The sequence below is a fragment of the Erpetoichthys calabaricus genome, chromosome 2, assembly GCF_900747795.2.
Source record: "Erpetoichthys calabaricus chromosome 2, fErpCal1.3, whole genome shotgun sequence".
In the NCBI taxonomy this organism is placed as follows: domain Eukaryota; kingdom Metazoa; phylum Chordata; class Cladistia; order Polypteriformes; family Polypteridae; genus Erpetoichthys; species Erpetoichthys calabaricus.
This window is the reverse complement of record NC_041395.2, coordinates 168,975,026-169,002,550: the sequence shown is the minus strand read 5'-3', so window position 1 is coordinate 169,002,550 and position 27,525 is coordinate 168,975,026. Positions and strand designations below refer to the sequence as shown.

At 38.9% G+C, this 27,525-nt stretch overlaps 3 protein-coding genes across 3 annotated transcripts in view; 1 reads left to right on the top strand and 2 right to left on the bottom strand.

Moving 5' to 3' along the window:
* LOC114669500 (F-box only protein 44-like) overlaps positions 1-27,525 on the bottom strand; it is a 560,525-nt gene that overhangs the window by 67,570 nt on the left and 465,430 nt on the right. The window lies entirely within an intron of this gene.
* On the top strand, positions 1,945-17,069 carry fbxo45 (F-box protein 45). Its single transcript, XM_028825707.2, has 3 exons — positions 1,945-2,310; positions 8,566-8,922; positions 14,852-17,069. The coding sequence occupies exons 1-3, from the start codon at positions 2,032-2,034 to the stop codon at positions 15,035-15,037; spliced, it is 822 nt and encodes a 273-aa protein (XP_028681540.1). The 5' UTR covers positions 1,945-2,031; the 3' UTR covers positions 15,038-17,069.
* Positions 21,980-27,525, bottom strand: part of d2hgdh (D-2-hydroxyglutarate dehydrogenase) — a 51,695-nt gene continuing 46,149 nt past the window's right edge. The window contains exons 10-11 of the mRNA XM_028825723.2: positions 22,155-26,258; positions 21,980-22,121 (exon numbers count right to left, since the gene is read on the bottom strand). Of these exons, the coding sequence (XP_028681556.1) occupies positions 25,996-26,258 (263 nt within the window). The 3' untranslated portion in view covers positions 21,980-22,121; positions 22,155-25,995. The remainder of the gene's footprint in view (positions 22,122-22,154; positions 26,259-27,525) is intronic.

The following is a 27,525-nucleotide window of genomic DNA, read 5'->3' as shown; positions in this document are numbered from 1 at the left end:
GTTCTGTCCCACATTCTAAAGGTTTGTGCTAAATGATAAATGGGATGGTCTGGTGATATGTGTGAGTAAACTCATATATGCCAAGAGATAAAATGTTGTAAGAAACATGTACTTGAAAAGGCAAATAAAGAATTAGTGTGGAGATGGATTTACGGGTGTCTGATAATCCACTCTAAACTGTTTGATTTTAGAAGCGTGATATGCAATTCAGAGAAGTTGAAGATGTATAGTATAATATATAGTACATGTCCTACTACATCCTAGAGGTGCCCACAATATTAGACAGGCATACACAAAATTCACGTTAACTATATATTAGCCCAGGGCCGTCTAACCAGCATCATAGGCCCTAGGCAAAGTAGTGAGCTGTGGCTCCTGATGTTAAGGACCCATATATTAAAATGGCCCTTTATTAGCCATGCATTCCTTTATTAAATCGTAGGTGAGTTTTGCTTGGCCCAGCATAGATACTTGCCTTAAATTGACTGGCAGTGCTGACATGATAAAGGTTACAATTGTCTTGGGCAACAGGTTTGTGTCAACTGCAGTTTAACAAAGGAAACTTTCAGTAAAAAGATAAAAATAAAGTTCAAAAATACAATCATCTGAACACAAAACTCAAATTATAAGAATACTTTTGAACAGATTGTTTTGATCAACCTTGAATGCCATGCTGAAAAGGTACAGCAAACATGGCCCCAAAACAAAGCCATTATTTATTCAATTTAAAGAATTACTAAGCACAAAGTCAAAAGTACAAATTCCGGAACTATTAAAAAACAGAAGAAAAAAAGCACAAAGCAAAAACCCACAACAATACAAAATTCAAAAGCAAATCCCAAATACTCCAAAAATACAGTTTCAAAGGCCAACATGAAAAACAGACCACGAAGGAAAAATGTAAAGAGGAGACAAAGGGAGCAGATGAAGAAAGAAAAAGATCTGTTACTTCAACGAAGGTCTAATCTGTATATACACGCAGGAACTCGTAGAGAGGCATAATAGCAGCCGAAATATGGACCTCCTCACAACACCATCAGAAACGATTACACATTTTAATACAGAATTTAACTTTGCAAGATGTTTAGAAAAAGGTCCACGTGCTATGTCTTTCTTAATATAGCCCAGATCTTAACATGATTTCTTTAGTAACTGCACTTACTGTACTTTGAAAGACAACGCAGTGTAATAATGATTGATTAATTAATTAATTCGAGCGTCGGTTGTCCTACCATTGCAAGCGCCTTTTCATGAAACCGAGGGAAATTGAGATAATTGGATCTAACGTAGAGAAAATGTCTCATTTTCCAAATCAAACACTTCTGCCATTAGTAATTATTTAATACGAATAAGAGGTACTGCTGCTTAGATCTGGAAGCCGACTCCTCAATCTGTAATCTTAAAGCGTCAAGTTTATAAAAATTCAGTGGGTGCAAATATTTAAATACGCTGGCTGCTTCTTGAAGAGAAACCGTTCCAGCAAAATGTTGTATTCCTTAATAGAAATGCGGGCAGTACATTTCACAAAAAGGGAAGGTTTTTTTTTAATTCCCTGTGCTGTATGAAGAAACACGGCAATCAGAAAACAACACGGTGTTGAGATGCTTGTAATTCCCAACTGGAGCGCGTCTACGTTGTCTCACACTGTGCCTGGAATGCCACGCCCCGCTCTCTTGACTGACATAAGTGACCCCGCCCATATCTTGTCAGATGCGAACCTATCAAACAAAGGCGTCAGCTCACTTTACGTACATTTTACATTACATGCGTTTATAAACATTATTTCTAACAGATCAGATTGCTATTTACATTTTTTAGTTACGGGATAGCGCCAAATGTTTTACACTTCTTTTAGGAGAGGCCCTGATACTGACGTCACTTCCGTTTTCGAGCGCAGCTGCACGCAGCTGCCTCCTGCAGTTTTTTCTCTCTTGTCAGCTCTCCGGCTCCTCGTTTGCAGCGTTAGCCGGTGGGCTTGATTATCGGTTGGTGTGCTCCTCCTGCACCCCTTCTGCCAGGCTCTTGGGTAGGATGTCTGGGTCAGCGGCCGGAGCAACGGCGGCTACGGGTGGCTGCAGTGTCGGTGGAGCTGGGCTCGCAGGACGCTTACCCAGCCGTATTTTGGAACTTATTTTTTCATATCTGGAGCTCCGGGACCTGCTTCGCTGCGCCTTGGTCTGCAGACACTGGAATCGCTGCCTTAGTGCCGATGAGAACAGCGAGGTGTGGCGTAGCCTCTGTGTGCGAAGCTTAGGAGAAGAGGCGCTTCGATCGGACATACTCTGCAATTTACCTACGTACAAGGCAAAGGTGAGGAGCCCGGGGGTCATCTGCGCCACCTGGATGGAATTCCGGTCCGTCCACGGAGCAGCAAGAGCCCTGACTGGACAGATCACCGGTTTTGCATCTGAGTCCCAGTCAGTGCGTCCGTGCGGCCTGTTCAATGGCTTGTGTTGCGCCGATCAAAACAAGCGTTTTTAGGCGGTCCTTCTGTTTATGAGTCAAACGTGTTTGTCAACTGCAGTGTCGCCTTATCGCTTTACGGTAGTAGGCGAATGAATGGGTTTGATCGATAATGAGCAGTCTGTAGTGACAGATGAGACGGGGGAGTGGAGACTTGGGACTAACGGGAACACATCGACAATTTTTGGTTGGTCAGATTTTCCTATTAGCTTCAATATTAATTGACTATTTTTTTCAAGCTTCATCGACCAAAATAGCTTATAGTGCGGTTAACGCCACACCAGAATAATTTCCAACTCGAGATATTTTTTTTGTGTACTTTTTTTTTTTTTTTTTGGTAGGAGGCTGATGTCTGCAGTACTACTCAAGCACTCCTTGGGCATTTGTATCAGACCCTTATGCCTCCCCCATATTCCCATTTATATGTTTTTATAGTTTAGTGAAAGGAATTCTTTTGGCAGAGTTGAAACAGTAGTAGACCAGTCATTGTTTTTATTTTTATCAAGGGGCACCCACAGAGCAAAAAGCAGGTTGAACTACAAGATGATCTGAATGCTGAAAGTTATAGGAATATACAGAGACTGTGGTAATAGCCCCCTTGAATTGCCATGGTTTGATTGCTGTGTACCCCAAAAAGGAAGAATCAAGCAGGAAGGACAAATTATTGGACCTACATTTACAACATTAGAACACTTTTGACAAGAAAAGACTGTTCAGCCCAAAAGGTTCTCCAGCTCTATTCAACCAATCACTTTAAAACACATTAAGCTGAGCTTTGAAGTCCTATCATCTACCACACTCCTTGGTCTGCCAGTCTGTGGTGCTTTGTGTGAAGAAAAAAAATTCTAATATTTGTATGAAATTTAGTGATCACAATTTTCCAGCCCCATAATTCTTTATGAAGAATGGATTATGAAGTTACTAATTCCCTTTATAAACATTAAACACAGTCTTCAAAGTACGGGTTCATTAATGGCATTTTTCTGAGTTACTGGAGCTATTGCTATAGTACTGGAAGTGACTATTGTCCTAAGTAAGGACACTTTTCTTGTGTGAGTGTTGAATTTTCTCTAGATTACCCAGTTTCCTCCCACATCCTATGCATTATGTTGATTGGTGTCTTTGTATGTGAGCCCTGCAATCGCCTGACATCACATTCAAAGTTGATTCCTGTGTTGTTCCCAGTGTTGCAGAACTAGACAGCAGCTCGTGCAAGACCAAGGTAGACTAAGCATGTCTGATAATCAATGGAGTTAGTGAACTTTTCTTCTTGCAGCAAAAAGATGGCACTGTGTTTGACTCATGATTGACCAGAGTCAATTACTGCACATTCATCGAAGCTGAAAAATTCTCATGTGTTCCTCTGTTTCAGATGGCACTACATTAGGAGAAGCAGAGGTGGTCCATCTCTTAACATACCGGTATAAAATACATAAGCTGGCATATAATACTCTAGGTTTTCCAAATCTCTTCTGATTGTACATTTGTAGGGATTCTTGCTTAGTTGTATCTGAAGGCACAAGACAATAACCTTACAACATTATAAAACAAGCAAGACAACAACACTTTCATTCCAGGATAGAATGTGACAATCACAACTTTTTTGCATTGCTCACATTTGTTTCAATGAATTCTTCTGGTTCCACAGAGGCTGTAAATGTTTTTTGGTCCCCTTCATCATGAAGCCGTTTGTCAAATATGTTTGGGGCTAGTGTTAAATCATGCTGGTCAGGATCTCCTGTGTGCTTTTGTCTTTACAAGTACGTCTCTCAGATCACTTGGGCTTGTCCTCAACTTTCATTGAAGGAGCTCATGGATGTGTGGCAGGCAACCTTGGAGACTGGGCAATGGCCCACAAGCTGTAGGTTTTACTGTGTACAAAGGAGTGTGTAGCTTGTGTAGGGTTTATTTTAATAGGTAGTATTCTCTCATCACTCATGAAACAAATCAAAGTTACCTCATTACAATGAAACAGCATGGGGGGGCGCAAGTGCAAGATCTCTGCACTTGCATGTAGCCATTAATTAAAGCAATCTTAACTCTGATATCACTTCGTTTATGTTAAGTGTCTAACCATTATTTAATTTAGCGTCTCTTAAACGTTTTGGGACTGTGCAGCCCCAAACAAGCTTTGATCTTGAAACTACTATGAAATTGTAAAAAAAAAAAAAAAAATAGCTGTAAAAAAATAATTTAATCAAGAAAATAAGGTGCATACAGTACAATATTTATATAGAAAGATGAAAAAAATTCATGTTTTAAGTGCAATAAATGTAAATGAGAATGATGTGCTGCCATTGTATGACATAAATCATTCATATTTAGTGTAAGGCTTGTTAAAGACAGCTTTAATGTCGGTGTCCTATTATTTTTCTAGTTATGATACTTTGTTTTCATTTCAGTGACAGTTGAAAATCTGCTTTCACACTACACATCTACACTCTTAAAAACAATGGTGCCAGAGTGGTTCTTCCATTTTTCATTCCAAAAAGACCCATCTACTTGTTCCAGGAAGAATGTTTATTTATTAATGGATCTGTAACAGATCCATTCACTAATACCTATGAATAGATGATAATATATTTGTAAAAATACTAATAGTCCTTGATTTTAAAAGGACTATTTTTGCATGCAATAACATAGGCTAAGTCTCTATTAGTGTCCTGCATGGTAGTCTACCACACACTAAAGATTGTAGTTTTTTTCCACATATTAGAAAGTTTTTCAAAGCACAAAGTACCAAATGTATATGCAGGGAACCCATCCCGGAATGAAATGGTGCTTTGACAAGCAAAGGTCCTACAAAAAACCACACAACACCGTGAAGAACCATAAAGTGCCTTTAAAGTCCCAGTGTTTTTAAGAAAATAGAAGCAAACTGGATTAAGAACCTATGTGCTACCTCACTCTCATTAGGATTTTTTACACAAAGTTAAAGAAGAAGTAATCTAGTCTTCAGATCTTTTAATATAACGTCTATGCAAAGATCAATCAATATATATTCTTCATTGGTGGACAGATCATTCTTGTTTATTGAGATTAAATCTAATGTAAAACTTTTTTTTTTTTGCATAGCACTGTTCTCTGAGTGCAGGCGCAGAGCAATTTTCAATTAAAATACATTACAGATTATACAAATTATTAAGCACAGAACAGGTAAACATAGAAATGGTGATTTGTTAAAGCACATGGAGAACAAGATAGAAACTGATTAAACATAAATGGAAACCAAAATAATTAATTGCTGAACTATGGCCAGCTAACAAAGAGATTAAAATTGTAAAAGAGAAAGTCAAAAATAAAGTCATATTCCTGGAGACCTGGCCCAAATGGCCTCCTACCCAATTCAGGGTTTTCTGTGCTGCTGGCCATCCAACCTGAAGAGGGAGAACCTTTATATCCGATGACTAAATGGATCCAGAGCCCACAAAAAATCTTCTTCTGTCCTTACTTTTAGGAAAATACTGTAGTCTTCAAACTTAACTAATGATATTTTATAAATGACTGATCACAATGCGTTTCAGTTGATTAAAACTATTATCTTCATTTCTCTTATGTTTCTCATTCAGTTGATCAGTAAACTTTTGAAGTTATCAAAGAAGTTGTTTCCAATTCTTTGCATCCAAAGTTTAATTTTCTTCTTTAGATTTCCTATTTTATTATAACTGCAATATTGTTTTATGTGTTTCCTGAAGTGATGAGTTAAACGTTTTTAAAAGTTGAAATACACCTACAATGTATCATAACTTTATGTTCGAGTCTGGCTCTTTTAGGAATTGCACAAGGTCACCGTTTTTGTTTTGTTTTAATAGGAATGTGTAATTCTGCGCTCAAATCATAGTCTTTTTATAAATCTGACGAATCATGAAAATCAGCAAATATCTGCTTGTAACAAAAAAAAATCTAACTTGATTTGTTTACTTTTATTGGTAATAAACTAACACTAATGTTAATACGTTCAGGTTAAGCAATTCGCACATCTAGATGCGGATGGAGCGCTGCATGCATCAAGCAAACCGAGACTCTTTGGTTTGCGTGAGCTCACATTAGTGCAGCAGGAGATGCAATCCGTGCTGCCTCAAAGTCTGCCAATTCGCTGCATGCTCTCAACCTCTCTCTCTCTCTCTCTCTCTCTGCTGCTGCTTATCGCCGCTAATATTGATACGACGCATTATGGCTGATGGCTCACGGAACTGCGCCGACATAGCCGGAAAACCGTTTTAAGAAACACCGCTCTGTCTCCTCCGCTGCACGTCAGCTCCACCGACCCCTTTTCGTGATGTCTCACCCTCTAATCCTGATCCACACGCTCCCACCCTCTTCGAGTCACCTGCTGCTCACAATGGATGCGAGTGCGATGCAAATTGTACTTGTTTTCCATTCTTCGTGAACCTCAGATATATGCGAGGATCTGTGCCGCCGCCAAGCCACGCAAAGGGATGCTGTTGAGGAAAGCGTCATAAATGTTTCATCATTAATATAAAGCGTTGTCCTGTAAGTGCTGTTGCCTAAGTGCAGTGCAGGGCTACTGGTTGAAGGACCAGTGTGTATATTGCATGTTGCCGTTTGATTTTTTTTGTTTGTTTGTTTGACTGAGATGTTAAGAATATGCTTCGTAAGTCGCATGCATTAAGCGTCGGGTTCCGCGACTGAAGCCGTACTTTAGCTGGAATAGTGACACATCAGTCACAGAGGTTTTGGGGTTAATTCTCTAGCAAGCGGAACTGGCTTTAGGACTCTTGAAATAACATATTTTGAAGATATTGTATTTGTGATTTTTGACCCTCAGATTATGCAGACAGCCATTCCATTCCTTACAGTGTAGTCCTCAGTAAATAGAAAAATATTAAAAATTGATGACACTTGGTGCTGATTCCTCCATTGCTGTTGCCCTCCAAAGCGCTGATGATTCATGCAGGTATTGGGCGCTTATCTGTATATTAACGAAATGTCAATTAAAGGAATGTAATAATTGTGTCGCCATAATATGACATTTAGCTTAAGTCCAAGTTGAGTTGCAAGCCATCAATAAGCAAGTCTAAGTTAGTGCGAGTCAGTTTTAAACACTGTCATGGAAGTCACAAAAATTAAGACTCGTCGCCCACCTGTGCTGTTTATTCATTTACCTATTAACTTATCAATTATTATAGTTTAGTATATTTTAGTAGAATATTTTTTATTTTTTGTGTTTAACTTGTCTTGCACTGGTTATGTGTTAATGTCATATTAATGAAGTATTTTTATATACTGTATGTTACACCATGGCCCATTATTTCATTCCATTGTGTATGGATGGCATGACTATAAACCTACTTGACTTGACTTAACACTGTATGTTGCTATATATCCTTAAAGGTAAAGGTGCCAGTGTGGTTCTTCAGAGCAGTGCCAGAAGTTAACCATTTTTGGTTCCCAACAGATCCATCTACATGAAGATTCTAGATGGAACTTTTATTTATTTAGAAGCATAACAGGCTGCATACCGTAAATGGCCATGAATGGATGGTAACAGATTTGTGAAATTGGCGCATGATTGTAAAATAACTCTTGCTGCATTCAGTAACTCAGGCAAAGTCCCAGTTTCCTTAATCTGTTAGTGCCATGCTAGGTATCCTACCATACATTATAGATTTCAGTTTTTTTGTACATATTAGGAGGTCTTTCAAAGCACAAAGAACCAACTTCATATGCAAAGAGCCCTTTCAAGTATGAAATGGTGTTTGGTCAAGCAATGGCTCTACAAGGAACCAAACAACACAGTGAAGAACCAGAAAGTGCCATTAAAGCACCAATAATTTTAAGAGTGTAGCATACCTTGTCTTTAATCTGATACTCCAGAAATGTGCAGTCATATTAACTGGCAACATTAACTTGAATCTGTCCACCCATTCATAATGGAAGCAGCTTAACCCAGTCTGGTCCAGCGTGATAATGAACATTGTTGTGAGAGGTCTTTACTTATATCTGTTGGGCCGTGAATGGAATAAGATGGGCACACACTTTCGATTTCCAGTACTCATACTGGTCCTTCAGTTTGCACCACGTTTCGGAAAGTGTTTGTTTGGTAACATTTGTCCATTATCCCTTTTTTTGTCTTTTCAGCTGTGCTCTTTTCAACACGCTCTGAGCTCCAATGACTGTTCCCGCAATGTTTACGTCAAGAAAAATGGCTTTACGTTGCACAGGAACCCCATTGCTCAGAGCACAGATGGTGCCCGGGGTAAAATTGGCTTCACAGAAGGTCGCCATGCTTGGGAGATCTGGTGGGAGGGACCCTTGGGAACTGTAGCAGTCATTGGAATTGCAACTAAGAGAGCGCCAATGCAGTGCCAAGGCTATGTGGCCCTTTTGGGCAGCGACGACCAGAGCTGGGGCTGGAACCTGGTTGATAACAATTTGCTTCACAATGGAGAGGTCAACGGCAATTTTCCACAGTGCAACAATGCTCCCAAATACCAGGTATGAATCCGCTCCTCCATGTGGTGCTGTCGATGAGACGTATTAGGTTAGAATTGCAAACTCTTGTGTTTGGTGAAGGCCTTAAGTGATTCCTGATGGTGTAGGTGAGGCACGAGGGATGCTGGAGATCTAACCATGCAGCCATAGCTCTGTAATGTATTTTATTATTATTAACCGTGTTATTTATGCTGCCTGTAGGTCATGTTCTGTGTAGAAGCCGGACAGATTCAAATTACAAGATTTTACAGACTTGGACTTTTTTTGATTGCTTTATGAAACCTTGTTTTATTTTTAGAAGTAGTTACTTAACATATATTTCTTAACCAAATTGTTCTTATGAATGTGTTTGTGTATTTGCTCATAACAAGCAGTTTTGAAATTGGTCTAACAGCATTTCCTCAGCTGTTGTGTTTTCTTTTGTAGCACCCATTTGTGACAAAAGCCGATCATCCAGCCAGATTGTAGCATATTAATTGTTTTGTTTTTTTATTTTTGTTATTAGTAATGCTCACAAAGATCAATGCTTCTTTTATAAAAACTTACAGAACTTGCTGTGTAGGGAAATCCACTTTTAATCCTTAAAGGAGAAGTTTAGTATTTGTCAAGTTGAAGTTACTTCCTCATAAAAATGGTGTGTGTGTGTGTATATGTATGTGTGTATATATATATATATATATATATATATATATATATATATATATATATATATATATATATATATATAATATGCCACACAGAATTGTGTTATAAAGTTAGGCATTTTCAATAAATTTTAAAAAATACATAGTTAGTCATGGCATTTTATAAGGTACAGAAGCCTATCCAAGCAGCATCAGGCACAAAGCAGGGAGTCTATCTATTGCAGTGCCCTCTCAAATCCACACTCACACTTGCCATCACACAGGGCCAATTTATAATTGCCAGCTAGCCTAACCTGCACATCTTTGGGGGATGTGTGAAGAAAAACAGGATTATCAGGAGGAAAACCCATGCAGATACAGGGTGCAAATTCCATACAGACAATAACTGGGTGGTGGATTTAAACCTGAGATGCTTGATCTGTTGTGCACCGGTGCTAATCACTGTATTATCCTGCGGTCATGGTTGTTGCCATCTTGTTTATAGTTCCAGCAACTAGTTAGTTTCTGGCCATGTAACTCATGCCAGTCTGACATGATATGATGTTGACAATGGTATTTAGGATAGCTGTGCACAGTACATGACATCTGTGGTTTTTCTTGACACACTTCTGCTGAATAATTTATCTTTAAATCCTCAGTGTTGGTGTGCTAGAGAGTCAATTTTATCTTCATTGTCTCTTTCTGTACTATCTCTCCAGGGGGTCAAGAATGGTGAATTGCGTTAAAGAATTTAGTTAATGATGGTTAGGTACTTATTTTGCTTTTTTTCACTTCAAAATTTATCCTTTCATATGGGGTTTAGGTATTTGGTTTTATGGAAGATAAAAAATTATATATTAGCGTAAATAGCATATTAGCATAAATAGCCATAAAAGTAATTAACAGCTTCTGAAGCATTAGATTTAACATAAATTAGAATGTTAAGCAAATAAGATATGTCAAGCAAATAGTTAAATAAAAAAATTAGCCATATTGCATTATTTTTAAGCTTGAAGCAGAATTACCAATTTGGGAAAGGAAGGACAGAATAGAAAGAGAATGACGCACAGAAACTGTCAAGGACAGAAGAAGGGGGAATATGGACACCTGTATTCGAAGGTTAGGAAGCTGAGGAACAATACCAATGACATAATATAGAAAACTGGTCCTGGTAGGCACGTGAGTAGCCAGCTGGGATAGTGAATCAGCAGAAACAGCAAAATGCATTGCTACTAACAAGGTCAAAATGATGTAATGCATAAAAAATAAAATTAGTATATTCATGTACTAGTATAAATAAATATAGAGAAATATATAAGCATTAACCTTAGTGTAGATATTACTGCAAGTCAGGCCTACCAAGCAAATGATTAAATAAAAGCACATGCCATATTTCTTTTTAATTAAAGCTTAGCGTTGAGCCACAAAGTATAAACTAGCATGCCAGCCAAGGAAGGGGAAGTGATAAGAAAATGCCCAAATATGGAAGAAGGAACTTCTGCCCAGCCAAGGCCAATAGAAATGAGCAAAACAGAAAGTAAAAATGAACAATAGACAGTTCAAATACTTGGGGGCCAGCTGCAGGGAAAGTCAGGAGATAATAATGGTTCCCATGAGAACTCGAGGTATTGGCTGGGCAGATGCAGAGGGGAGTCAGAGAAAACAGCAAATGAGCTAATCTGAGCGAGGTCAGAGTGATAAGAAATGACTATATCAGTTTGGAGTCCTGAACTGTTTGAGGCTCAGCTCAATTTGGCCGCATTGGGTTGAGTCTGTGTTATTATTATTGTTATTTTATTGCAATAAAACTATAGACTCTGTTTGCCTACCCTGAGTCTCCTAATAGCCTTAATTTCAGGTAAAAAGCCTTGTGGTGATAATTTTTCGCCACGACAGTTTCTCCTTGCTTTTGGTGAAAGATTTTTTTTTTTTTGCCTGTAATATGTAGTGATCATTTTGGTTAGCCTCTTACACCTTCTAATGTTTCTTGTCCATCACTCTACTCCATTCTTGTCCTATTTTTGGCTAGAATACATACCACCCATTTTTTTATTATTATTATCCATCCTATGACCTAGTACATGTTGAGTATCCCTATTCCGAAATGCCTGGAACCAAAAGTATTTCAGATATTTTCTGATTTTGGAATATATTTGTGTATAATAATGAGATATATTGGGGACATCCTTGATCAAGTAGGGAAATGTAGCCAAACCAGCTAAATGATGACTCACCTATATAATTCATATCACTGAGAAATTATTATAATGTGTGTTGATATTACATATTAAATCTCCAAAATGATGTATAAACTATATAACAGTCCCCTTTTAAAAGGGCCAATGCTTCATGTGTGAACTGGAGATCTTTTTGTGTGTCACTTCTCAGTGAACTGGATGATAGGTCAGGAATATCTCAGCCAAGCTTCACCCTGTCATGCCAGCTGAGCTGGAAGTCATTAAAGGACCAACAAGGTTCTACATTCTGTGTTGTATGGTGTTGGTGTACATACATAAAACATAACATATTTTTGCCAACATAAAAAGGCAACTTGCAGCAGTGTTCTGTTTTCCTGATGTAATTGGAGCCATTCACCAAACTCCTATTGCTATAAGGGCACCTGACAAGAATGAAGCTGCTTGTGTTAACCATAAGCAGTGACGATCCATGCATAGCTCAAGTGTCATTGTTTTATCCCCTGCATTTATCCTGCGTCATGGCACTTCACTGGGGTGAAACGGGGACATGGGGGACAAATCGGTAGTTGATCAAGTGATGGTGCTTCATGGTACTTGCTGCTTCAGGGGGACCACAAACCCGGACGTCAATCATGTATCCTAGCTGTGTGGCGGTTGACGGAGAACAAGCCACACTCCCGGCTCAGAATAAATAAAATCTGTCTGAAATCAGTACATATGTTGTTCAAATCCTTTCAGCAGTTTAAAAAAAAAAATAATTATAGTGAACATCGGTGGTGTCATGTCGGCACTCAAAAAGTTTTGGATATTAGGAGCATTTTGGAATTTTGGATTAATGATATCGGATTCAGTGGGTTGGAAAATGGATGGATGGATACGCAACCTGTATTCTCAGACTCCATTAATCTAATTTGTTAATTATGGAGATCCAGAGCTTGTCCTGGCTGGCATATGTCTTTCTGGTATGAGCTGAAAACTGAAGAACTTGGAGAAAAACCCCAAGAAGAGATTAAGCAAACTCTACACTCTACAGTTGGGTGTGGGATTTGAACCCAGGATGCTGGATCTGTTATGCACCAGTGCTAACCAATGGACCACTGTGCCTAAGAAAAACATATAATATGTATGTACAGTATGTGTGTTTGGAATTTTAACATACAGAAACATATGAGGAATGATCAAAAAAAATTACAGCAATTATTTAAAAAAATAAAGTTTTTATACAACTTTCAGTCACTGTATAAATACACTCAGTGACATGTAGCACTTCTTCTGTTCCTGGAAACATTTCCTGTACTCGTCTTTTGTTACAATGTCTGGAGCCTCCTGCGATTTCAGAAGAGCAATTTTAGCTTGAGACTTAAGCACAGATTTTGAAATCATCATCGGGAACTTCTTTAAAAAAAATGTCATGTTTAAGAAATCTGATCTATATTTAGCGGCAGTCTGTCCACATCCAACGACTAAAAACTGCACAGAAATTTGTTTTGTTTTTTTTAATCGATAAAATGAATACAGTAAAAGAAAACCAACAATAAGATCTGATTTTTGGGCTATTGCAAGAACAAACACAAACTCTCAACATAGGAATATTTTCATCACTTTAGTTGGACTTAATTGCTGTATATGAAAGCAATGTCAGCCACATGATATTGTAAGATGGCATTAAAAAACATTTATATACACTACAGTACATGTAAGTGAATTCTATTATTGCCGTTATTTCTGAATATGCCTCACTGCTACAAAAATACTTAAGAAATAAAAACGTAATAACAAACTCTTTAATGAAGTAACTAGAAAATAAAAAAATGCTCCAACTTTGAAACCCACTAACCAAATTTGTGAACGTACCTGAACGTTGCCTTCATTTTCTTACTTCTTCCTTATACGGTATACATTTTAGTGTACTTTGATCATTCTACTGCATTTTGCTGTCCACTTGTGAACACATGGGGTGCCTCACCCTTCACTACAGGACATATTTAACAAACGCAGTGTCCGCAAGGCCTGCAACATTGCACAGGACCTCTTACACTTCTGCCATCCAAGAGAATATACTGCGGCATCACAGCCAGATCTGCCAGGCTGCAGGATAGTTTTTATCCCCAGGCTGTCAAGACTCCTTAACACCATGCTGCCCGCTGGGATCATCCACACTGCCTCAACCACCTCTAAAAACAGAACTTTTATACATGCAAGCCACTTTCCTGCAAAGACTAGTGTGCATATAGAAAAGAACTGAAAATCTCATACTGACCTTTTAAGTATTTTGCACACTGCACTTTGACATTCTTTGATATCCTTCTGCTGTGAAACATTCTGACCTGTCATTGTTTACACGTCTTAAACAACTATTATAATACACTGATCATTTCTGTATTATCTATATCTATTATTTAGTTATTATATTACATATGCAATCTAGATACATATAGTTAATAAATAATACCATACATTGCATCAATCTTGTCTTTGCACAATGTCTTGTCTTGTTTGAGTTTTAAATTTAAATTTTAATTCTATTTTTAATTTAATTTTTTATTTGCACTTCATGTTGTTATGTTGTGGAACCTGAGCTTCACAATTTCGTCTGTCTGTATACTTGTATATGGTTGAGATGACAATAAAGTTCACTTTGACTTTGACTTTTTTAAAGACTTCCACTTCAGTGCATATCTACTTTGAAGTGGTACTTCATATCAAATACCTGTACTTAGTATACAACTCGGACACCCTGGTTTCTGTTAGTATGGTAGTATCCCCGGCTCTGTTTTGGGTTTCTTTTTGTGTTTTGGTTCTTCTTTCTAAAAATGAGTAGTGGACCATTGGAGCTAAATTCAGCAGCCTCACCCTTTCAATGTGCCTGTTGTAGTGACCAATATTAGGCAAAGCATGCTTCTCTGCCATAAGATGGCAAATATGGCCTGCATGTAATAAAGTAAGTGCTTATTAGCCTTCTGCACAAGTGTATGAAATATTGTTTATTTCCTCATCTTGTCACTAACCTTTGGAAAATTTCTGCTTTTCTCTAATTGGTTGATAACTCCTTTCTTTCCTAAAGCATAATACAAAACTATTGTAATAATATATTTTTTCTTTTTGTGGCAGATTGGAGAAAGAATAAGGGTCATTCTGGACATGGAAGACAAGACGTTAGCATTTGAACGTGGCTACGAGTTCTTGGGCATTGCATTCCGAGGTTTGCCAAAAACCTGCTTGTACCCAGCTGTGTCGGCAGTGTATGGCAATACAGAAGTGACTATGGTCTACTTGGGAAAACCCCTGGATGGGTGACCTCCAATTTGATGTAGTGTAAGAAGGAATGTGCCATGGAGTGTGCAGAGCCTGGCAAGGAGATAGGCCAAAAATAGAGGGATACAATACTTTACCCAGAGTCGACGATGAGCTGCTGTTTTAATTTGTGATCAGATTATGGCTGGGTTGTTTCAAGTGATGTTACATTAGACCTTCATCATGTCCATCACTGAGGAAATATTGCTCTCTCTACCAGATTTTTTTAAGGTTTGTTAAACTGTATATTGCAGAGCTTGGCTTAAGCTCTTTTATAATGAGTTCTGTGATTTTTTTTTTTAGGGTTTTGTTACTCACAGGCTGTCAAACATACAGTACATTATGTTTCTGGCTTGCTTTTTTGGAATTTGAGAAAATCCATAGTTGGCAAAAACTGCCAACACTGACTGGCCTCATGGACACACAGTGAACTGTAAATCTGTGAAAACGAGAGGGAATGGTGATACCTTTAAATTGTATGGAAGACGCAGTGGGCTGCAGCTTATCAAGGAAGCCGGGTAATTGTGCAATGTACCATTAGGGTGAAAGTCTGCATCATGTTAATCGCAGCCTTGTGACAAGGAGCCATTCTAGACCCTGCCGTGTTTTCTGTATTTGTTTTTCTAGGAAATTCATTTGCTCTTCACAGAGGTCCTTACTTTCGTGGCACTCCCTAGTTCTCTTGGTAGATAACAACATGAAGTCTGTGTTCTTGTCGGTGGAGACTTCCAGTAGATTTTTCTCAAATTCAGATATCCAGCCCTGAAAATTCTTCATTTGTACGAAACGAAAACGTACCCCAGTGCTCATTCACGTCAGGGAGGTTTTGCTTCCTTTATCCTTACTGCTTACACTGGTGGGGAATGTGTTACAAAATGGTCAGGACCAAAGTATCCTGCTATGTAGGTTTTAAATTGTTTTTTTAACTATCATTTTTTTAAAAGTTGTATTTGCTTAAATTGTACTGAATCTAGACTTATTGAAAGCCTGTCAGGCCAAAGTTTCTGTTTAGAAAGAGCTTGGACAGGAGAGATCACTGTCTATGATGAAATGGTTCTTAATGCCCAGTTGGTGGTGCCAAAAACCTGTGAGCCAGCAGGGATTTTACTGAGGCACACTCATGCCGTGAGCAGCACTGATCTTCACTTACATGTCTGTGTGAAATTTTTGCTAAATGTGGAGATCGGAGTTCCACAATGGTATGTGTTTTTGTTTTTACCTGATAACCACCTTTTCAGTTCTTAAAAATTAAACTCGAATCATTTTCACTTGTTATGATTTTGCATCGTCTATAGTGTAAAAAAAAAAAGAAAAAGTTTTTTGCCCCCATCAAAAATTTTATAGTTCTTTGTAGGTTGGTGGGTGCTGAATCCACATCTGGCAACAGCATTGCTCTATCACATCCAGTTTTATAGTTTTTGAGAAGTGAAATTTTAAAATGAAAGAACACTATTTTGGAGAAAAAAATTAAAATATTTTTTAATTGTATTATTTACACTTGGGGAAAAAAATATATAAATTACACATATTGTCATATTGTGTACTTTTCAGGATCCCAGAGTTCGCTGGAGCCTTCCTCAATGATCACAGAGCACAAGGCAGGAACTAAAACTGGACAGGGCACCAATCCAGGGCTGGGCAAACGCACACAAGGGCCAAGATAGTGTCGACTATTTACTTAACCTGCATGTCTTTGAACAGTAGGAGGAGACCCACACAGCCACGGGGAGAACATGCAAACTCCACACAGGGAGGACTCAGGACACCAACCCTGTCTTCATTACTTTGAGGCAGCAGCACTACCACTGCGTCACTGTATATATAATTGTTTGAAATACAAAAGGTAGCCACTTGATAGTTTTTTCCCCTCTTATAATCTTCTGTAGGTCTTCCATGGTGGAATGACCGTCAAAAAACAATATCAACATTTTTATTCAAAGTGGTATTTTTCACATAATCAGATATATCATGCAAATGGTTAGTGGTAGAGAAATTCCAATTTCAGAAATGGATTCTGCACAGCTAAATCTGTAAAGTACTTTTTTTTTTTTTTTTTTTTTAAATGGGAGGATTTTGGTGCCAGACCAGTGCTACTGGTGTACACAGACAATCTTCTAATCCAGTCAGTTAATTTAGGTATGATGGTGTGTGGATGCAACTTGTTTCCAGCCAGCAGAGGAGATGTACCATTTGCAAATGTTTGATACCAAAACTGTTTTAATGAATTTAGAAAGAACTGAAATGGTCCATTTTTAAACCTTGTTATGCATTTTAGGGTTGCAGGGATCTGATGGCAGACAAGCACTTGGGGCCAATTTTTAGTTTTGCCACTTAACCTTACATGCTTGTTTTTGGGATATTGGAGGAAATTGCACCCAGACCCAGGAATATTGTGCATACTCTGCATGTGCTGGATTTGATCTCAGGGTACTGAAGTGGCAAGGTCCACCACTGCACTATTGTGTTAATTCACGATATTGAAAAGACAGAATAATCAGTTAGCAGAAGAAACTAGCCCAATCGAGCATATAAACTAAATGCATCTTTGCTGAATATGTTGGGAAAATGGAAAATGACCATGATGAATTTGTACAACAATATAACTTAATAGGTAACAGTAATGCCCTTTTTTCAGAGATAACTTAATATTTTATATTGGTAGATCATTTCTTCCAAACACTGAGCTAACTGAACCCAATTTTTGGGGTCCTATCTGTTGCAGCGTATGCACCTACACTTATCCATTCGGGACCATTTTAGAGTTGTGATTAAAGATAACCTGTGCATCTGTGGGGCTGAAAGCTGGACAATTTAAGTATAGAAATGGTGAAAATACAGCATAAACTAAGACTGGGATTCCGACCCAGTGGCAGTACTAAGTTACTGTGAAATATGCCTATCTGGCATCACTAGATGCAAGGCAGGAAACGGCCCCAGAGTGGTTGCCAGTCCATCACAGAGCCTACCCAGCGATCACACTTACACAGACACAGTCTCGATTTGGAATCGCTCATTATACCAAGATAGGGGTGGCCAACTCTAAACCTGGAGAGCCAAAGTGGCTGTAAGTTTTCATTCTATTTTCTAGTGACTAGTTTTTGCTACTAATTAACTTAATTTGCTATTTAAGACTCAGACCCTTTAAATCAGGGCTGAGCAATGTTAGTCATTGAGGGCTGCAATGGCTTCAAGTTTTTGTTCCAACCCAATTGCTTCATGAAAAGTAATTTATTGCTGATGAAGCACTTATTGCTCAAGTGATATTTTTCTCCTAATTTTAGTTGTCTTGGTTGTTAAGATTTGGAACCTTTAATTGTTCATTTTAGTCTTAAACAGCTGCATTCATTGTATGAACTGGTCTTTATTAGCAATATGACAAAGGAACCAGCAGTTCAACATTGAGCTTGTCTCCATTTCCACCCGTGTGTATTCATCATTCACTATTTGGTTTAATTAAGTACTCAGAAGGAAACTGAAGAGAAAGTGAAGAACTGAAAATTACTCCTCTGGTTTAGGCCTCAACACACGCAGATGATACATGTATCATTAGAAAGGAAAAAAAAAATCTGATTTAATAATGAACTGACATGGTAGACTTAAAACACTAACAAGCCATGAAATGAAATAAGATCTGTCATTGGTGAGGATTGGCTTCTAATTAAGCAGCTGGGTTGGAACAAAAACCTGCAGCCACTGCAGCTCTCTAGGGTTAGAGTTGGCCACCCCTGCTCTAAGATGTACTATTAAATAGTAATTTTATATCCAGAGCAGCACAGTGTTGCAGTGGTTAGTGTCACTGCCTCACAGCTCCACAATGTTCAGCTGAAATATGAATCCAGTGGAGTCTGCACATTTCTCATTTCCTCTATGTATCTAACTAATGACACCAAAATAGTGCAGTGTGGTGCAATCTAGTCGAGAACAGGCCATTCAGTCCAACAAAGCTCACCAGTCCTATCCACTTAACTCTTCTAAAGTCTTACTGTCTACCATGCTACTTGGTAACTTATTCCAAGTGTCACTGGTTCACTTTGTAAAGAAAAACTTACCAATGTTTGTGTGCAATTTACCCTTTCCAAGTTTCCAAATGTGTCCCAGTATTCTTCTTTTAAAATAAGTCTCAATCCACTGTACTAATTTCCTTCATAATTTTAAACACTTCGATCATGTCACCTCTTAATCTTCTTTTGCTTAAACTGAAAAGGTTCAGCTCTTTTAATCTTTCTTTATAGTTCATCCCCTGTAGCCCTGGAATCGGCCTAGTCACTCTTCTCTGGACTTTTTGTAGCCTGGAGGCCAAAACTGCACAGAGTACTCTAGATGAGGCCTCACCAGTGCGTTACAAAGCTTGATCATAACCTCCATGGACTTGTAATCTACACATCATGCTATATAACCTAATATTCTGTTATCCTTCTTAATGGCTTCTGAACACTGTCTGGAAGTTGATAGTGTAGAGTCCACTATGACTCCTAAATCCTTCTCATAAGGTTTACTTTTGATTTTCAGTCCCCCATTGTGTATTCAAACCTAACATTTTTACTTCCTATGTGTAATACTTTACATTTACTGACATTAAATTTAATCTGTTACAAATCTAGCAAAGCCTGTATGCTGTCCAAGTCCTTCTGTAATGATTTAATAAATTCCAGATTATTTGCCAATCCACCTATCTGCAAATTTAACCATCTTGTTACTTGTATTCCTATCTAAATCATTTATATATATTAAAAATAGCAGTGTCCCCAATTCTGATAAGGTTCCTCGCACCATCATCCTCTGCTTCCTGTGTCTGAGCTAATTCTGCACCCACCTACAAATATCACCCTGAACTCCCAAGTTTATGAATCAGTCTGTAAGTGAAAGGTCCCTCTTCTCACCAACAGAAGACCTCCCATAATCCAGCATACATTCCCTCTGAACACTACATGCCTACTCCAATTTAGAAATTTCTCATTGCTTAAAACACTGTCAGGTTTACGCTGCTGTGTTTAGCAGTTGAGCAACAGATGGTTGTTCAAAGATGTTAAAATCACAGATGATGCAGACTTCATCTCCAACAAAACAAGGTGGCAGTCTCAACAAAAAAGTCTTAACATCAAATGTGAGTGGCAAATGTTTCTGTGCTGGAATTTTCCACTCAAAGCTAAACAGTTTGTACACTGTGGATTAGACCAAAATAAAAAGACCAACCAAATTGCCCATCCTCAAGGTGACCAAGGCCAAGCCCTTTAACAAGCCTTGATTGAGCCATGTCAGTATAGCAAAGCAAATTTGAACTGAAAGGACAGGAAGACACCAGAGAACATTAGGTTCATGATCTCTCTCATCTTTAATGAATTAATCAAGAAGCACTGTTTCAGTTAATTTATAAAAAAAAATGTATTTTATGAAAAATAAAATGTTTTTCAGATATCACCGGAATATTTTCCCTTGTTAATAACTGCATACAGAGCTATGACAGGCCATCAGGCTCATCCTGCTTATCAGTGCATTTCTTATTTACACACACATACACCTCAGTGTTTTGTAAGCCATAATGACAGCATGTACAACTAAATTGTTCACTTTGATTTAAAGCTGATCTATACTTATTCAGTTCTTTTAAAGAACGTATTCGATATTCCTGTAGAAATTTTGGATTGCAATTTATTTTTTAGACCAGAGTTCTAATGTTAAAAATCCTAGTGACAACTGTAAGTCAGGATCGGTGGCCGTATTTATCGAGTGTCTCAGAATTGCACTAAAAGTCTGACTAGGCTAAGAATTTCTCCAATCCCCAGATTAAAACATGAGAAATAGCTACTCTGTATAAAGTGGCCTATACTCACTCCCAATGAGGAGTAGGGGTTCATGTTTCAGAATGCATGAAGTTACAATTTTACAGCACCCTGAGCTGTACTCTGGCATTCATTAAGACATTTTGTAGTTTTCTGATACGCTAAGGCATCACCACAGAGTTGATGATAATAATATTTAAAGCAGCAGCAGTAGAAGAAGAAAAACATAATAATGTAGAAAATCGTGTCAGTTTGAAACCACGTCAATAATATTGTAATTTGCATCCATAACCACCTGTATGTTGATACTGTGATATCACTTGCAATTCAAATATGTGTGCTCATGCACACTTACGGCGGCAATAATCTTTATGTGTGTGCCATCAATCACAACAACGGCTCCAGGAAAACCAGCAATTTGCAGGAATGCAGCTTGCTATAACACTACCTCACATGGGGTGGTGGAAAAATGTATGAATCTGCATATTATTTCATGCATTGTAAGGGCATTCAAAGTTTGCTGCAAAATTAAAGAAATGGTGGGTTGTGACATACCCCAACCATCACTATTGCAAAACTGCATTTCCCTTGTGACCAAAAATCCCAACAGCACGTCTTTTTCTTGTAGATGGAGCACTAACGAGATTTGCTATAAATATTATTCCATCTCTGTCAAATCAATCAATCTTTACGATTTCCTTGTTGTCCAGTGTTTCCAAACCATTCCGCCTTTCCCGCAATGTGAATGCTGATCTCTGCCTGAACGCCATCTTTTAGCAGCTCCTAGCACATTAGTACAGCTCACAAGCTCTCCTAAATCCTGATGAAGTTAGGAGTAATTTTTTAAGTTAAGAAAATTAATAAAATTCATTTACTTCTACTCTGAGATTTTTGAGTCAGTTAGAACCGTTTTCCTTCTCGGCGAGACGCTTGATAAACATGGACACAGGAATCCACAGAAAATGGTGTTACAAATCATCTTTTTTTTTTGTTTGCCTTGTGCTCAGTGCTACCAGGCCAAGTTCGGGTGTCTTGCAACCCTAAGATTGAAACAAGCAGTAAATGAATGGATTTAATGTATCTATTTTTCAGATGGGGAAAGTGATATTGTTTTAATAAAACACATTACTTTAAGCCAGATTACATTAGACACATGACATTTACATCTCTTTTAATTTACTTTTTATTTGTAACATAACAGCCTTTGTTGTTTCAGAAAGTATAGCTTTTTACATTCATCCATGTGTTATTTTAAAAGGAAGCAGGTACCTTTCTTAATTGTTTGTATCTGTTTTGGCCAAAAAAATCTCAAACATTAATGTGGTTTGGCTAACAAAAACTCTGCCATACTGTTGTCAGATGTCTGAATGATTCACACAGTGAAAGGGTACTTGGGTCTGTCATACTGATGTTTAATGGTGTTGTCTGCCGACTCTGAAGTGATTGTCTCTAGCACTGACAGGCATCCTTATTCATTAGGACAGTCCCATTTGCTAGTGGTCTTGAATTGTTCCTGTCACTTGGGTAAACGTTAACACCTCTTGAGGCTTTGCGCAGCACAGGATGTTTTAAATGGATCCCTGGAAATATTTTTGGCTTCCTCAGGAAATTTGAATTGTGATGAGATTTACTATGCAGCACGAAACTCTAAAGACTTTTATTATTTATTATTGTTATTAGCAGTGTTTCTCGTACATTAATATAAGAAGTTAATGGAATGGTATGGTCAAACCAAAAGTCGTGAGAATAAACAAATTACAAAATTATAAATTGCTCCATTGCTTCATTTTATGTTTTTTTGTATCCTTGAAAATAACTGAGTGCTACAGAGTTTAATCTCCAGTAATTGAAATATATAATACTAGCCAACGCGCGGCGTAGCATACGCCGCATAATTATGTATTGATGGGTGAACACTTCCTGAACGACACAGTTGTCCAAATGGGGGTGGGTTTGTGGATAGCACTGTGAGTGAATGAAAAGATGGACCTCTGGAGAGAGCAACATACAATTGTCCGTGACTGAAAGCGAGATCGTCTGTGACGATAGAGGCCACGCTGGTGAAAGTTACTTCGTCGGTAGGGATAAGTTTCAGCACTTGTTCATTAAGGTGTAGCGAGTCTTCGTTGTTGACGCTTAATATAGCTTGTGTACTGAGTTGTTCCGGAGTCACCGTTGCGAAACACTTTTTTAATGTCTTTTAAGCACAGGGAAAAAAATGAACATGTGAACCATCCGTAATGTAATAAGGCACCAAGAAAAGTAACATTGCAATGCAAATCGAGCCCAGTGCATTCTTTAACTGCTTTGTAGTGCAGCGGTAGTGTTGCTGCTTTGCAGTAAGGAGACTGTGGAAGATTTTGGGTTCGCTTCCTGGTTCCTCCCTGTGTGGATAGTGCTTTGAATACTGAAAACACCGGTATATCAATGTAATAAAGTATTATTATTCTTATGCGTCCAGCGCTCGCTCTCTCTCGTGCACCTGTGTGTGTGTGTGTGTGTCGCTTGCTCGCTCGCTCGCTCGTACGTGTTCCTGCAGGCATACACCGCATAATCATTTATTGATGGCTGAACAGTTCCGGAAAGACACATTTGTCCAAAAGTGTTGGTTTTGAGGATACAACAGTAAGTGGATGAAAAGATGGAACTCTGGAGAGAGCAACATACAACTGTCCGTGACTGAAAACTGGTTTTGGCAGATACATGCATATCTTTTTGAAAGTTTGGCCCTGTGCCATATTAATTGTCATCGCAAAGGCCAATCTAACAGGAAATTGTCTTTGAGTAAAAATAAAAGGCAAATTATCCGCGACAAACAAACTGTTTTACACGCTGCATACCAACCCACGGCATAGTATACGCCGCATAATCACGCCGCTTTTTTAATGTTTTTTAAGCAGAGGGAAAAAAATGAACATTTGCAAAATCCATAACGCTGCTTCCGGGAGAATCCCAAGGCGTTCCCAGGCCAGCCGGGAGACATAGATAGATAGATAGATAGATAGATAGTCCCTCCTCGGATAAGCGGAAGAGGATGGATGGATAACGCTGCTTTCAGTAAGTACAATGCACACGCGTTTAATTTGTCTGCCACTTTTTGCCAGCCGTCTTTTCTGGTTTGGGCTGCTTTTGCAGTGTTACCGCTTGTGCATATTAAATCTTGAAATCCTTCCGAGTAACTAATTAACTAACTAACACCCACCGACACACACACACAGCTTGTGTGAAAAAAATGCGCCCGTACTTTCATCATTTTGTTGCAGCCTATCAAAGACTTGCTGATCATGTTTTCTAGGCTCAATATACATTGGCTTTTCACTCAGCGTGGGGGCGCGCATTCATCTCGGGGACGTAATCAGTGCGAGGGTATGACCTGCACTTACTGGGAATTCTTCGTTCGTGGGGAACAATTGCAAGCCCCGGTTTCCAGCACGAATGGGGTTCAACGGCTCACCCACGCCTCTCTGCGCCAGGTAGACGCACCTTGATCCATTCAGTGTAGCACGCGAGCAGTTACCTGATGCAGGAATCTGTTTAACATTGAAAGAAGTGTTGTTTCCATGAAATACATTTGAAGCGGTGGTAATGGAAGGCAAATGAACAGTCAACGTGGGTCACAACTGGATTGATGCCGTGTTTTGTGTCACCTGACCATGGTGGTGGGGGGGGGGGGGGTTTTGAACAAAGGGCAGGGACATAATCAGTGCGAGCGTATGACCCGCACTTACTGGAAATTCCTCATTCATGGGGAACAAATGCAAGCCCCGGTTTCCAGCACGAATGGGGTTCAACGGCTCACCCACGCCTTTCTGCGCCGGGTAGACACACGTTGATCCATTCAGTGTAGCTTGCGTGCAGTTACCTGATGGAGGAATCTGTATAACATTGAAAGAAGTGTTGTTTCCATGAAAAGCATTTGAAGCGGTAGCCATGGAGGGCAAATGAACAGTCAACGTGGCTCACAGCTGGATCTGGACCGCAGCACAGACCAAAGCGAGTATGTGTTTGATGAGCTGTTCGAATTGGCGGGCAGTGCTCTGAGGTGCGTTCCCTATCACGTGGAAGGAGGGTTAGAGTTTCTGGGCGGGGCTTTGTTGTTTCTTTCCCACGGTTTTCGATGGTGGACGCGGTCGGGTGTCGTAACCGAAAAGAATAATGAAAAGTCAACGTGGCTCAGAAGTGCATGTGGACTCCTAGCACATACGAAAGCGACTTACGGGGTGGTCGGTGAGTTGTAGCGTCCGGGTACATAAGCAGGCAGTGTGAATGCCTAGAGAGCGAGGGTGGACGCGGGCCGGGGAATAAGGAGTGTTGGTGGGTGGAGAAACGTTTTCCGTTTTCCTGCAGGACCATCTAAGAAGACGCATGTTTGTCGCGGATGGGGTGGACGCGGGCCGGGGAATAAGGAGTGTTGGTGGGCAGGGAAACGTTTTCCGTGCTCCTGCAGGACCATCTAAGAAGACGCATGTTTGTCGCAGATGCGAATTGCTGTATGTAGCGTGTAAAACAGTTTGCGATGGTGCACGCGGTCGTGCGTCGTAACCGAAAAGTCAACGTGGCTCAGAGGTGCATGTGGACTGTAGCTCAAACAAACATAAATGACGGCGTGTTTTCCGAGGCGTCGCGTCCGAGTTGGTGGGCGTGGCTCTGCGAGTTGTCGTCGTATCCAATGGTCTTAGAGTTGGTGGGCGTGGCTGTCTTGCGTGCTTTCCACGGGTGGCTACTTGTCTGCGGCTTAGTGAATTATAGATTTGTAAACATTTAGAAAATCTTATTATAAAAAGGTGAGTTTTCAAGATAGTAGTTTTCTTCAGATGTAACTGCCATTATGGAATAATTTGTACTTTTACTTTACTTGCCTTCTTGCTTTCACAAACATGATCTGAATAGAAAGAAAATCAGATATTCAACAAATATTTCACCCTGCTGAAAAACAGACTCTGCTTTTTGGTTGCAGGTTTAATGACTTGTATCTTGTGCCTGACAGACCACTGTAAGAGAAAGCAATTAAAAAGAAATGCACATAGATACACATACAGCCCAACAAAACACACAACTCGCCTTATAAGTTAATTTGTGAAAGATTTCTAAAACTGTTACTGCTACTCTCATGGAATCTTTTATCACACAAGAATGAGTGCTGTCAAATATGGCAATGCAGGAACAGTGAAAGCAGTCGGCTCAGCTAATGTAGTCTGGAAGAGTTTTATAAGGGTTGAGTATTTTTTTGGGGTCAAGCATGTTTTTCAAGTGACTCATGATGTAGACTGCTTCAGCTGGCTTACTATAGTGAATGTAGTTTCTTTTCTTGAGGCCAAGTCCATGCTCAGCACTGATGCTTCCATGATGTTTAGCTGTCCACTCATAGATAAAAGGCTCAATGAGTGAATGCAGAGCGGAGTCATAAAAGGGCGACGTAATATTGAGGTGTAAGTTTCCATCACCTAGAAAAGAAATAAGTAAATATGGCAAAATATTAATAAATCATACCAAAATATCAAACAATAATTATGTAGAATATAACTAATTTTGTTATCTAATAAATACATTTATTCCATAACAAATATATTATTTACCTCTATAGCCATTTTCTGTCTCCTAATTTCAGGTAACCAATGATCACCAGCTGCTGAGTTTATCTTGTCAAGTATTGCTATACAGTATCTGCTACTGTAGCAAACTCCTTTCCAATTTATGCAATAAGGGCAAATCTTTTTTTATGCATAATAATTAATCTTTCTTTTATATTTTATCATTTATTGTTATATGCTCCCCCAATTTGTACAGATGCAGTAGTCTAAAGACTGCTTATGAGTAAACCTGATGGAGAACAACAACAGTGCTCACAGCAGGATTTTAGAATAAGGAGCAGTTAGATGGGTTGAGTGGCAAAATCTGATTATAACTATCAACTGACCCTGCAGTCATCATTTAGCCAGGTGTAGAAGAACAGATGGGAGTGTTCATTGTTGAGAACACATTGTCAACTTATATGGAGCCAGCAAATGCAACACTACCACAAGGTGTGAGACCCTCTGTGGAGGCTGCAATGGCCCAATTCAGGGGTAGTGTATATCCACATAAATACATTAAAAATAAAGGATAGTTATGGAGGAGCAGTAAGGACTGACCAAGACAGGAGGGTTTTTTTATTGTTTATGAAGTGGTGGAAAGAACTGTAGACCTGGCAGTGTAGCACACAAAATGATAAAGGATTACTAAACACATAGCATCAGAGGCAGGGATTGATTTGACCAATTAGTATACCAGTTATACTGATCTTCCTTTGGGAATTTATTTGTCTTTTTGTTCTTTTTTAATTGGTGAGATTTATAACTTCTACTACATTCTGTAATGAACAAAGCCACACGTTCTCTCTCTAACACGGTGTGACAGCATCCTTGTGCTATTCCTGCACATCCAGAATAATGCCAAGGAGGCAAAACATATTGAAAATGGTGAATCTATTAAAAAATAAGCATGTGTAGGAGGGATTAACAAAAGTAAGACACAAAGTACTAAGGTTCTTGACAAAAGAAAAAACCTGTGGCTACCTGAACTTCTGTTTATTAAGTGTACCCACATTGCAGGTACACTCTGTCTTTTACCTCACTTTTGCTCTCTTTTTGACAATCTTGGCCCCAACATCTAGAAGTGAATAACTGCACCAACTGAGCTCCTGAACCTGAGATTCCTGTTCCAGTGTTGACT

Coding starts and splice junctions, on each gene's coding strand:
- fbxo45 (XM_028825707.2), top strand. CDS start 2,032: ATGTCTGGGTCAGCGGCCGGAGCAACGGCGGCTACGGGTGGCTGCAGT. Junction 2,311..8,565: donor TACCTACGTACAAGGCAAAG/GTGAGGAGCCCG, acceptor TTGTCTTTTCAG/CTGTGCTCTTTTCAACACGC. Junction 8,923..14,851: donor ACAATGCTCCCAAATACCAG/GTATGAATCCGC, acceptor TTTTTGTGGCAG/ATTGGAGAAAGAATAAGGGT.